The sequence below is a fragment of the Lytechinus variegatus genome, chromosome 15, assembly GCF_018143015.1.
Source record: "Lytechinus variegatus isolate NC3 chromosome 15, Lvar_3.0, whole genome shotgun sequence".
Classification (NCBI taxonomy): Eukaryota; Metazoa; Echinodermata; class Echinoidea; order Temnopleuroida; family Toxopneustidae; genus Lytechinus; species Lytechinus variegatus.
This window is the reverse complement of record NC_054754.1, coordinates 26,442,043-26,454,472: the sequence shown is the minus strand read 5'-3', so window position 1 is coordinate 26,454,472 and position 12,430 is coordinate 26,442,043. Positions and strand designations below refer to the sequence as shown.

The 12,430-nt window shown below is 35.6% G+C and overlaps 1 protein-coding gene across 21 annotated transcripts in view; it reads right to left on the bottom strand.

The window, feature by feature from the left end:
- LOC121428589 (voltage-dependent calcium channel type A subunit alpha-1-like) overlaps positions 1-12,430 on the bottom strand; it is a 203,248-nt gene that overhangs the window by 90,636 nt on the left and 100,182 nt on the right. For 18 of the 21 annotated variants that reach the window (XM_041625320.1, XM_041625326.1, XM_041625319.1 and 15 more), the window contains 4 exons: positions 8,946-9,146; positions 6,358-6,439; positions 5,509-5,638; positions 3,531-3,700 (listed from right to left, as the gene is read on the bottom strand). In XM_041625320.1, the coding sequence (XP_041481254.1) occupies positions 3,531-3,700; positions 5,509-5,638; positions 6,358-6,439; positions 8,946-9,146 (583 nt within the window). Of the gene's footprint in view, positions 1-519; positions 538-3,530; positions 3,701-5,508; positions 5,639-6,357; positions 6,440-8,945; positions 9,147-12,430 lie in introns of all 21 variants that reach the window. The other 3 variants (XM_041625324.1, XM_041625323.1, XM_041625335.1) reach the window with 3 other exon arrangements.

Genomic DNA, 12,430 nt, shown 5'->3' with positions numbered 1-12,430 from the left:
TTAAAAGTTTTTTAGCACCCTGTTAGGCGCACACTTGCTCAACCAACCACAATGAAGGTTGTTTCCTACCGGTACCCAATTAGCACCTGGGTGAGAGTGGCAAAGTGTGGATTGACGCCTTGCAAAAGGACGCTAGGCCGCGGTGGGATTCGAACACACGACCCTCTACTTACAAGGCGAGAGTCAGAACCACTACACCACGGCGCTTCCACATTTCTCTCATTTCATCATGGACAGCACAGTGGAATATGCGGGTTGCCAAAATAAATGATGCTGAGCGAAATTCCTGTTTAATACAAGACGTGGCACAGAATTAAGGTTATGGTGCCTTATATACTTGCACAAACACAGAAGGGAAGGGGTGGGGCGGGCGATAAACATATGGGGGGGAATGCTTCTCCTTTGGGCCTAATCACAAATTTGGAATTTAAAAAAAGATACAAAAAAACAAAAACAATTTCACTCCAAACAACAGGAGAAGATTTCTAGGTGTTAGGGGGATCTAATTTATTTGGTTACCTGGCATCTGTCTCATCCCTAATGAAAGGGCCATTGTAATCACACAAAGAAAAGGAAATTAAAAAAAATAGAAACACAGAGAAAAAAAAATCAGTGAAGAGCCACAAATACACCCAAGCAATATATTCTCTCGTCAGAATGCCAAACGAAAATGTGCTTTTGCTTTTGTTTTCAGAAGTGGGTGAATTGTCTTTGTTGTAGAAATTGTACAGTGCGTCCCAGAAAAAAGGGATCCAGGATTCCCATGTTTTTTTTCTTCAAAGGCAAATGAATTCTGATATCTAATTTACATATATATTTCAATTATTCTTCTTTATTTCGATACCTAACATATGACGAACACTTTACGTGTTAATGAGCAAACGAGTTTGATTTCAATACCAGCTTGCACAGAAAAATTGACAAATTGGTTCGTGATATGACGAACGTGATTATTGACGATTGGCTCATTAGCATTTCTTTTGTATTCTTTGTTAAGTCTCCCTCACTGATCACTGAAATTAATGTGGACTCGGATTCCCACATGAGTTTCTTTGCAAATTGTTTTTGACATGCCTAAATATTTATTGTTTGTAATCTGCCATGCGTGCATGATTTGCAAAGCTTTTCGTTTCAAATTAGAGATGAGATTCCACTCTTGCCACAAGTATCAAATTTACAGTAAAAAACACATTTAATAATTGTGAAATCTATCTGTGAAAACGGGTTACCTTTTTTTGTGGGACGCACTGTATTTTGGCAAGTTTTCATTATAGAACCTTGTCATAAGTCCATGCCGTGGCTTTTTAGCAGGAATCCTGCTATTGAGCATTATGTGTCTTTTCATAGCGGCTCTTCTGGGACTGAATTCTGAAAATCGTCTCAAGAGAAATATTCTTTTATCTTCAGAGTTACTATAAAATTTGCATTCTGAAAATTCTTGTATCTGTTCTTGTAAATTTTCTTGGAACATTCACTGCTTGTGTATGGCGTCAAAGCTATGATGCATAGTTAATAATGGCACATATATATCTCTGTGCGAAAGATAATACATCGAGATAAAAGTTATTCTGAAAAATATCTTATCTTTGCGTTATGCTAACTTCCTTGCTAAATACAAGAAAAATTACAAGAGGTAGAGGGCTATTGTATTTTTATAGTGAATGCGATATTTATCGATCAAAAATAATAATTTCTTGCTGCATCCCGCAAGAACATCTTGTTTTACAAAAGGAGACATTCCAAAGACATTACAGAGACGGATTGAGAGACTTTTTGGCAATTAAAAATTGGTATTCGAGATGAATCTTTTCAAAGAAGAAGATATGACTAGAACAGTCACATGTATTTTTAGCATAGTAGCGCACAAGCATATTAAGCATCAAAGGCGCAGGGGTAATTACACCTCATGCCAATTTTAGCGAACTACAATGTATTATCTTGCTGAGTTCTTCTTGAAGAATATTTAAAAGAAAAGATACAAAATTTTCAGAATATCAGCCCCGCATTCCTCATTGTCTTCTCTATAATAAAGTGTAAGAATTGTTAATGAAAGGCCGCTTGCGGGATTCCTGCGCGAGAGACCCGGATCAGACTTTTAACAAGGTACCTAAAGACACCAGCTCCACTTTTTATGACCCATGCCACATGACAAATTTAGAATAGCATTCTGCATTTTGTTATGCTCACTTTTAATAAAGTGATGCATGTACATACTCCAGCACCATTTTCTTGACACTATAAAGAATTTCGTGCAATGAAATAAGGTTAATTATGAGAGTGGTTTTATTTTTTTTGCAACACCCTATACATGCTTGTCAAATGATCATTGCATGAGAAGAGATGATACACCACATGGACATGCTGATCCATCTCAATCACCTACCCTCGTGTCAAAGGTCAAATATTCCATTCACACATGACATATCTTCATGCATTTTGAAAATTACACAAAGTAAATGATGCTTTCAAGCTGGTTAGAACTAAAGACCTGAAGAAGTGGAAGAAATTATCACTAACGTTATCACCAGAGCATGCGCAAAAAAAATAGATTTTGTTTTAGTGTTTGGTCTCCTTATATTCCTTTTTTTCAATTTGATACATCTTTTAATGGCCAGAATCATCAAAGTATGTTTCCCAAACAAAATTATATATGTATATATATTTACTTTTCAAAAACTATTCATTATTTCTTATTTTCTGGGAATAGGAATATCATCAAATGTATAATTTTTTTAAAGGATTTTTTTAATGAAGTGATGGTCATCCAATTTGACTCTCCATTATCAAATTTCTGATCTATTTGTTTATAGACAGTAAACTGGATAAATAATTGAGTGGACTCTTTATGCGCTCAATCAAATCTTACATATGGCATATTGAAGCAATTCATGATGAAACGGAATCAAATAAAAATCTATATAAAGTATACAAATTAAAGAACCAGAAGAGTACAAAAATATTGACCATTGCACCAAGTGTGGGAGAGACGGATAGACGATTCAAGCTGACGGAGGTGGCTTACAAAATGAATATTTTGTAATTACCAATAGCTAGCCCTAAATCTTGTGCAAAATGGTTGGTGTACAGTACATTTGACAAAATCAAATCTTTCTGATAAAAAGGAATATCCCAAATTTGGCAATAACCATCTGAAAATTGTAAGCTTATACCGTTCTGTATACACTTTAGACACGGGATATCACACACTATGCAAAAGTGACTACATGATCACTTTGCTTATCACCAGCAAGCCACAGGATATCTCCTGTCTGGTAAAGGCCACCTCACACCCTACGACTGGTCTACGATCAAATTTTGGCTTGTATACCAAGGAAATGACTGAACAATACCTTTTCATTCCAGTATTCACAGGGCGATACAGAACCCGGAACCTTAGTGTATTAAATCCTCTCATCAACTGTTATATACATTTATTCCAAGTTCAGGTCGTAGACAAGTCGTAAGGTGTGCGTTGGCCTAAACACACGCTGTGCAATGGCCGGCGGACCGCGGCGGAGAGGACTACTTACCCCCTGTAGGCGTAAGCAAATAAGGCACAAACAACAACGATAGCATCAAGAATATTCCAGAGATCTCTCATGTAGGAGCCTTTGTGGAGGAGGAGGCCCATGTCCATGATCTTCAGGACCATTTCAATGGTGAAGATACCAGTAAAGACGTAGTCAAAGTATTCTAGAACCTGAAAGAGGAAATGCAGGTAATGATGGGTGAATGAGTGTGTGTGTGTATTTGAGTTTTGTCAGACGTGTGTCAATCAGATATTATTATTTACGTCTGGGACCGAACATTAAGGTCACCATCTGAAAGACGTGACCAGGGTTTGAACTTCGAACCTCTGCATCAATTTGTCACTTCCCCACAGCTTGGATTACAGGTGCACGCCACAACACCCAGTCACTTGGGTTGAGTGCATTACAATGAGTATAAAACACTCTTGATATATTCTACCTATAGAGTTTTCTGGAAGTGGTGATGGAAAAACTGTATATATACACATGTGGCATGTTGTGGCCCAGTGGATTAGTTAGTCTCTGGACTTTGGACATGGGGCCATGGGTTCAAATCCAAGCCAAGGTTGTAATTTCCTTCAGCAAGAAATTGATCCACATTGTAATGCACTCAACCCAAGTGAGATAAATGATTACCTTGGGCCAATTGTATCAAAGAGACTATGAGAGCAACTTTGCCTCCCCATGGTAACTTGCATTGAATCCTTGATTTTGATTGGCTGTTTATCCTTGTAACCATGGTAGTTATCATTCAACGGCAAAGTTACCATAATAGTAACTTTTATGCAATGGGGCATTGGTAGGGTTACCGGGGTAATAATAGTTGCACTTTGTATCCTCTGCCAAAAAGGGCAAAATAAATCCAGCTATGAATATCATCATTATCTTATGTATAAGCTCCAACTATGACAGTGATAAACTCATCTCGGCCTTACCAAAATGTGGAGAAATTTTTTTTTTGTAACTGATGTCTTCACATCAATTAGGCCCATGTAGTCAGAAGTGGTGAAGGAATTACAAATAGGGTATCAATAAAAAGCTGATGAGTTGCTCTTTCATATCCAGGGATAAAAGTTAAATGTGATATTAAATAATATCAGAATATTGCCACCCCCCCTCTCCTCCCAACAAATAGGATTACCAATTTTTTATACGCACTATCCTGAGGAATGTTTTCACAAAGAGTTGAGTTATGGTTAAAAGGCAATAGGCACTCTGATTGATAGATACGTTGTAGTGGGCATCTCAAGTGCATGATCTGACCAATGTAGCAAGGCGTTATGTATTGCACTAAACTAAAATACAAGAGCAACTCAAAGTCACACTCAATGTTTGTGAAACACTTTCCTTTAACTTTAATACCTGGATATGAAAGAGCAACTCATCAGCTTTTTATTGATATCCTATTTGTAACTCCTTCACCACTTCTGACTGCATGGGCCTAATTGATGTGAAGACATCAGTTACAATTTTTTTTCTCCACATTTTGGTAAGGCCGAGATTAACTTATCACTGTCATAGTTGGAGCTTATACATAAGAAAATGATGATATTCATAGCTGGATTTATTTTTGCCCTTTTGGTGGCCAGGGATGAAAAGTACATTTGGGTGAATTTTTGTTTCATTTCACAAAGATTCTGGCCAGTATTCTGAACTCAGGTTTACATTAAAGCCTGGTTTAAAATTGTGGTTAATTATAGATTGCCAATTTGGGTAGAAATTCCTAACACATTCAAATTATTAACAAATAACTCATAATTGTCTGGGAATGATAACCAAAGTATTCTGAAGTATTTTTCTTCATTATGAAAGCAACAGGAAACAAAATAGTAAACATAAGAGATAAACAATATAAACAGATTTTTTTTTGCATTTTTGGGGCTCCTCATAATTTTAGCAGAGAGTTACGACTGCGGTCTAAGTTAAACCTGACTCCAGAATACGGGCCTCTATGCTGCACAAAATAATGATAACCTACTTGGTTTCTCATGTCGTCAGGGTCTATGGGGTTTTCTGCTGCTAAGGCTATACTACTGAGGGCAATAACAACCATAATCATTGTGTCGAAGTAGCGTAGTGTGACTATGTAGTGACAAAAACGGCGAACGCTGTAAAGAAAGAAAGAAGAATGAAAAGGAGATAGACATATTACTAAATACGGTTACTTAAGAAATAATCATGGGTTGCAAGATAGGATTATATCAAAGAGAATTTACAATGGAAATAGATAGAATTTCTCGGATAACTCACTTTCAAGAAAAAGTATGTGGTATATTGTGAAGCATCTAAAATGATACATGATAAATACATAAATACAGGTACATGTATGGAATCTATAAGAAGTGCTTCCTGTGGAATATATATATTTTTTCCTGAATCCAATAAAAAAAGAATTACAGCAAAGAAAATGTCCAAAACGAGAAAAAAAATATACAAATAGATACCAATTAGATCAGGCCCATTTAGCCTAATTCAGCAATGTTAATAGATTATTACTGACAGTCTCTTGTTGTCCGAATTCATACCTCTATGTGTGGAAATATTAAATCATTCACATGATTCCTGTTTATCAAAATCACACAACTTCATAATTTTCATCAAGTTTGTTCCAGAAATTCAAAACAAAGATGTATGAACAAAATATTTTGAAAGGGAAAAATATAAAATATCATTGATTCAATTTTTACAGCAAGTGGAGAGGAATATTAAATGTTATCATATTATAAGTAAGGTGATGCTAATACAATATTCTGCCCTTTTTCATAAGGAAAAAAATTGTCATTGTCTTGATAAATAATGTACAGTACATGACCATGTGTACACTTACGGGTTGGTGGTGCTAAATATAAAGAGGGCGCTATATGGAACCATCGGCTTGGGATGAAATGATTCATCGTTCTCGTCAGCTTCTGCGTGTACACAAAAATGTAAAGTATACGGATTAGATTAAGTTTGGAAATAATTCCACAATTGATATAGAAATATATTAAGATGATAATCATGAACAATTGATAAAAATAAATTCTGACAAGAGAGAGAATATTATTTAAATCTCTTCATGGTGATGTGTGGTCCTTTTAATAAAATTGAGTTTGGGTTATGTTCCTGTTTTACCAAAGTATACACGATAAGAATATAAATATAATAGCAAAATTAAGATATAAAGTAAAACAATAAAAACATGTATATTATATCTGTTCCAGTTCTTTATATCTAAATATATTTCATTGCATGATGAAATGATAAAAATAATCAAAATCTTCAAAAATAGAAAGGTCATTGAAAAATAATTAATGCTTTTGGTAGGAGGAATCGTTTTTCTTTCAAATCTACCTTTAGGTTGCATTACAGTTTGTTTGGGTTTGTATACAATCCTACTTATCTGAACAGGCCCTGAATTAGAAAGTTCTATAAAGTGATAATCTAACATATACATCTTGTAATACAGCCCCCAAAACCATTTAGCAACATAAATATCTGATGTTTTTCCTCTATTTAAAGAGCCACAAAGGGTGGTGCTACACCAGCCAGAGTTTGCTCAATCTCCAGACTTTAGCCTGATCAGCCTTCTTTGAGGTAAGAAATCTTGAGATTCAAGAAACCCCATCTCCAACAGTGCAAGAAGAGCAATTCGTGCTCGAGCAAGGCTTGATGCATTATGGTCAGACACCCTGAATAAATAATCCCAAGTTGAATCTCGAGTGCGTCTGCGCCTGCAAATTAGCGGGATAATTCTTAAATAGCACGCTATTTTGCAAGCTTGAGATTAATCCAGCCAACCATCACGATGATTGCGTCTTCATTACAAATGATGTCGAGATTGTTCAGATCGGGATAATTTGCCGCATCAGAAATAACAGGATTATTTTAAAACTCTGGCTGGTGCAGACGGCCCTAAAGATCATATTATAATCTTAACAATACAGCCACAGAATTATTCAACAATAGAACTCAATAGATCTCATGTTTATTCTCTTGAGGCTAACTCAAATCTGTTCTATATTCTATTCTCAGGTTCTTTCATATATCTGTACACTGATCTGGTATGAAAAGCCACTGCAAATTAATCAAGGCTCAAACAAATGTATGATGTTCATACATATTATGTATGCAAATTCTCCCAGATGTCATTGGTAAAAGAGGGGTACAAGATCTTTGAAAGGGAAAGGGCAAAATGACACCATGACGTCACTTCAATATGGCTCATGCATAACAATTTAATTAACTGATCTGCTACTAATTGATCTCCAAGCCTGGTACATAAACAATAGTAAATAGTTGTCAATAGACAAACATGAACATGTAGACTATAGGTACATGTACATCTAAGTCATATTGTAATGAAATGCACTTTCTTAAAACTGCTACAAGTAGATTTAAAAAAAATATCATATACTGAATATAATTCAATACCTATCATCGAGCTAAATTCATATTCTTTTCAGAATTAAAAAAAGTATATAAATGGTTGTTTGGTAGAAGACACTAAAATTTATGTCAAATCTGCTCTCGGTCAATTAAATATCTAAATACGTTGGATGTAAAGTTGTTCCCCAGGAAATTTCTCAAATTTGAAATTTCACCTGGACCCAAACTTTTCTCTGGACATGAAGAATTCGAATTCATCTGCGCCAACCTGTCGCTCAGCCCCATTGTGTATCTATCTACAAGGTGATTTTTATAATTATACTCTAGACCAGCATGTGAATACCACTGCAATCTCTAAACTTTTTTGGTTGTTTTTTAAACATTACTTTGTTGCATTGGCTAATTATTATCATTTTCTGACGGACTATTGTTTTCTGACAACTGATAATTGTTAGACGATATTTTGTTGTATGATATGATTTCCTTCATATCCCCACTATTATACATTTTAACATTGCTTTATTTATACAGAAAGAGTATATGTGATAAAGATGAGGGCATTTCGAAATTTTCTGAGCAACAACATGAACTACACAGCAAAAACAATGTTTTAAAAAAATGTAAAATGCTGTTTGTCATATGAACTTTGATACTAGGTGTTTAACAGCTTAAACAAGTGTGTTCAATTTCAAACAGCCATGCTTGATTTATTAGAAATGAAACTTTGTTGTTTAAGATCTTATTAACTTGTTTACACTGTTAACTACTCTTAAATTTATATAGTTAACAGTGTACAACAATTTTAAACAGCATCACTGTGTATACAAGTCTCACATCTTGCTGGCACTGTAATTGAAGTTTCAATTTAGTCACAGGAACAAACAAAAGTATCTGGAACATGTAAGATACAAGCAATTAATAAAGAACAACATACATTTAAATATATCAACAGAACTGAATGCATGACAAACAGTATCAACCAAAACAATCGATAAATGTATCACAGGAAAGAAAACACACACAAGTCATGTTTTATGAGTAAAATACCAGAGTGAAGGAAGTGAGGACCTTTTTCTTTGGCGTTGTTGTTGACGTTCTTTCTCATTTGGCAGCTACAGGTACACGTACACACACAAGGACACTCAACATTTTCGCAGGAAGGGCACGGCCAGGGGATGCCGTGGACGTTAAGCTGGTGGTACGTTCTCCGAAAAAAACCTTTGCCCTTAGCGTCGCCATTGGGATCGTCTAGGGAGAGGTATGGAGGTTTGTTTGGTTAGATCAGGAGAGACCGAGAATAAGGGGCCAGGGACCCAGTTTCTTAGGAACTTAAAGAAAATTGGGCGGGGGTGGGGGGGGGTTCTTTAGGGCACTGGGAGATCACGGGGAAGAGTTCACAGCTAGTCATGAGAGATGGAGATCTTTGAAAAGGTAAAGAAAGACGGAGGATTGGGCACCTAATTTCTTTAGGGATCTTAAGAATTCAGGGGAAAATTATGGGGAATTTGTATTCTGGGCCCAGTGGGAGGTTGGGAGAGTAGAAGAGAGATTCGGGGAGGGGGGATGAGTAATTATATTAAGGGGGTGGGTAAATGAGATGAATAGATAGGAACATGAGTATACGATAGGAAGTAAGAAATATCAAAGAAAAGGTCAGATTAAAAATCTTAAATCTTTAGAAACTAATCCCTAGATGATATCCTTAGCCAAATGCATTATTTCAAAACAAGTAATATGGAGACAAAAGGGAAGTTTGACTTACAATTCACTGATAAATAACTAGGGCATGTAAAGTACTTTGAATTTGACTTGTACTATAGACAAAGGTGGACGCATCCATTTGTTTTTCATTTTAACATCTGAAATAATGCAACTAGAAATTCTTTTGTTTGAAGTCAAATTACAATGATAAATAATACTTCCACTCAGTATCAACTGAATATTACATTTTCTCAAATTTGAGTATAACAAAAGAGGACAACATTTTTGTTGTTCAAAATTTTGCCTACAAATTCTAATATATGCTTTTTGAATCAAACATATTACAAAGAAAATTAAATCAAGACAATAGCATAGATATAGATTAATAATAGAAGGTAAAGAAAAAGAAACAGGTTCGGATATGTAGTAATAAGGGAGAGGGTTTGAAAAGTAGGGGCTTTTTCTATAAAAATCAACTTGATACCACATCTGGTGAGAAATTAAATGGGTATCCATGGAAACAAGAACGGCTGGCTGTTAGTTTGTTAATCCGTTGCCTCCACCTCCGCAAGCTGTTTGTAGCAATTAGCATAGCATGAGGATATATGTGCGTGTTTACCTGTACACGATGATTGATTCAATGAGCGGCGGGTGGGGAGGATGCATGCGGGGCGGACTGTTAGGTACATTGCGCATGAAGCGATGACAGATCCCATAAGGCCCATAAAAACGAGAAGCGTAGATATTGATGCAAGGGAGCGTGGTTAGGTTTAATAGCAGGCGGAGAAGCTAATTGGCTTGCATGCATGCAGAGAGAGAGAGAGATACAACATGACAGTATAACATTGTCATGAAACACAAGGCCTTCATACACAAGTACATGCTGATTGAAGGGGGGCAATATAGCACAACACAGTCCAATGCAAACAATATGATACGATACAATAAAATACAAAACAAACAATACAACAGAATACGATACAATAAAAAATACAATACCAAACAAACAGAAATGTCCTCTATGACATAACATACATGTACAACAACCAAAATACTCTCATGAAAATGATTCCTTAATCAACAGAGACTTTTTAAAGATATTGATCCATACAAATATTTCTCATGTTGTGCACCATATCTTTTACAAAGGTGTTTTTTTTTTGCAAGCTATAAAGATTAAGACCATTCCCTATCAGGCTATCTGTTAGACGGGTCAGTGTGAAAAAGGGATCCAATCTGTAAATCCAGTCTCAAAATTGTCAGTTTGTTTTCAGTGAAATCCTTGTTTTGATTGACTCAGAAGCAATGGCCTTTTTCTATTAATGTGATAACTGTCAGAGCTGATTATTCTCGGTTAGTACCGACAACTCTTATGGAACACCCTAGAGGAACCAGTAACATAAAGCTTAGCGATTGATTTTGGGATTGATTTTTACAATTGATTGCATTGATTATTGTGTATGATCAATCATAGATATCAGCTTCATTATCAATTACAAAGCTTTATGTTACCGGGTCCAGCGGTGAAGATACATGACCCTGTCTTAATGGAGAAACTTACATCAGGGGCCCGTAACATAAAGCTTAGCGTTTGATCCTGGTGCTAATTTCTACAATTGATTGCATTGATTATTGTGTATGATCAATCATAGATATCAGCTTTATGATCAATTACAAAGCTTTATGTTACAGGGTCCAGGGATAAAGATACCTGACCCTGTCTTAATGGAGAAACTTACATCAGGGCCCTGTAGCAGAAAAGCTTAGTGATTGATCATGTGGCTGATTCCTAAGATTGATTGCATTGATTATTGTGTATGATCATTCATAGATATCATCCCTGCAATCAATCACTAAGCTTTATGTTACAGGCCCAGGCAGATCTCTTTTTGCATGTGCTAGTCATGGATAAGCTATTCAAAATGGAGTATTAACAATTTATCTGTATGCTTAAAATGACATTTACTCAATTTTTTGGAAAATTATGAAGTTAACATTTTTTCTTACACTAAACAAATATTACCGGTACACTTAATGATAACACATGTATACAAGAGACCCCATGATCTTGCAATCAATGTTAGTAGCATGGCCATCCCACAAACCATCATGTTAGAATGCTTTACACCATACCATCCATGAGGTGTGTTTCACAAAACTGTTTGCAAACAAACTTACGAACGACAAAATTATGACAAACTAAATGTGCGTTTCGATAGAGTTAGCTATTGTGTTGGAATATGCTGATGTTGATTATTATTCTTACTGTTGAAACAAAAAAATATATAATTTTAGGACTATGAATATGTTTTCCCTCAGGTGCCAGGAGAATCCAGTCACCTCCATTGAACAAGGTCAAAATTGGATTTAAAACTTTGGGCTTATGACCGACTGACTTCATAAAGACCAAGTATGATATACAGACATAGCATGTAAATATCCCATTAAGATTTTGGACACACATGGCACTTCATAATTCTGTCTTTCATAAAGAGATGCATAACTTTGCAAAGAGCTTTATGAAACAGCCTCCTATGATGATGCATTTCATACCCAAACAAAATAAAGGTGTTTCACAATGACTATGAATGATTAAAATCAAATTTAACTATTGCAGGCCATCCTGCCATTTTATCAGTGTTTATTTAAGTTGACAGCTTTAAGACAGCGGGAAAAGGGGTTAATGAAGATCAACAGCATAAGATGGATGGACTTAATGTAATGAGGATTTATTCATTAAAGAGCAATTAATCAACCTTGTTTTGAACTATGATCACCATACAGCAAGATTATGATTCTTCTTTGCAGGTCTGTCTCCTGCTTTTCTTTTT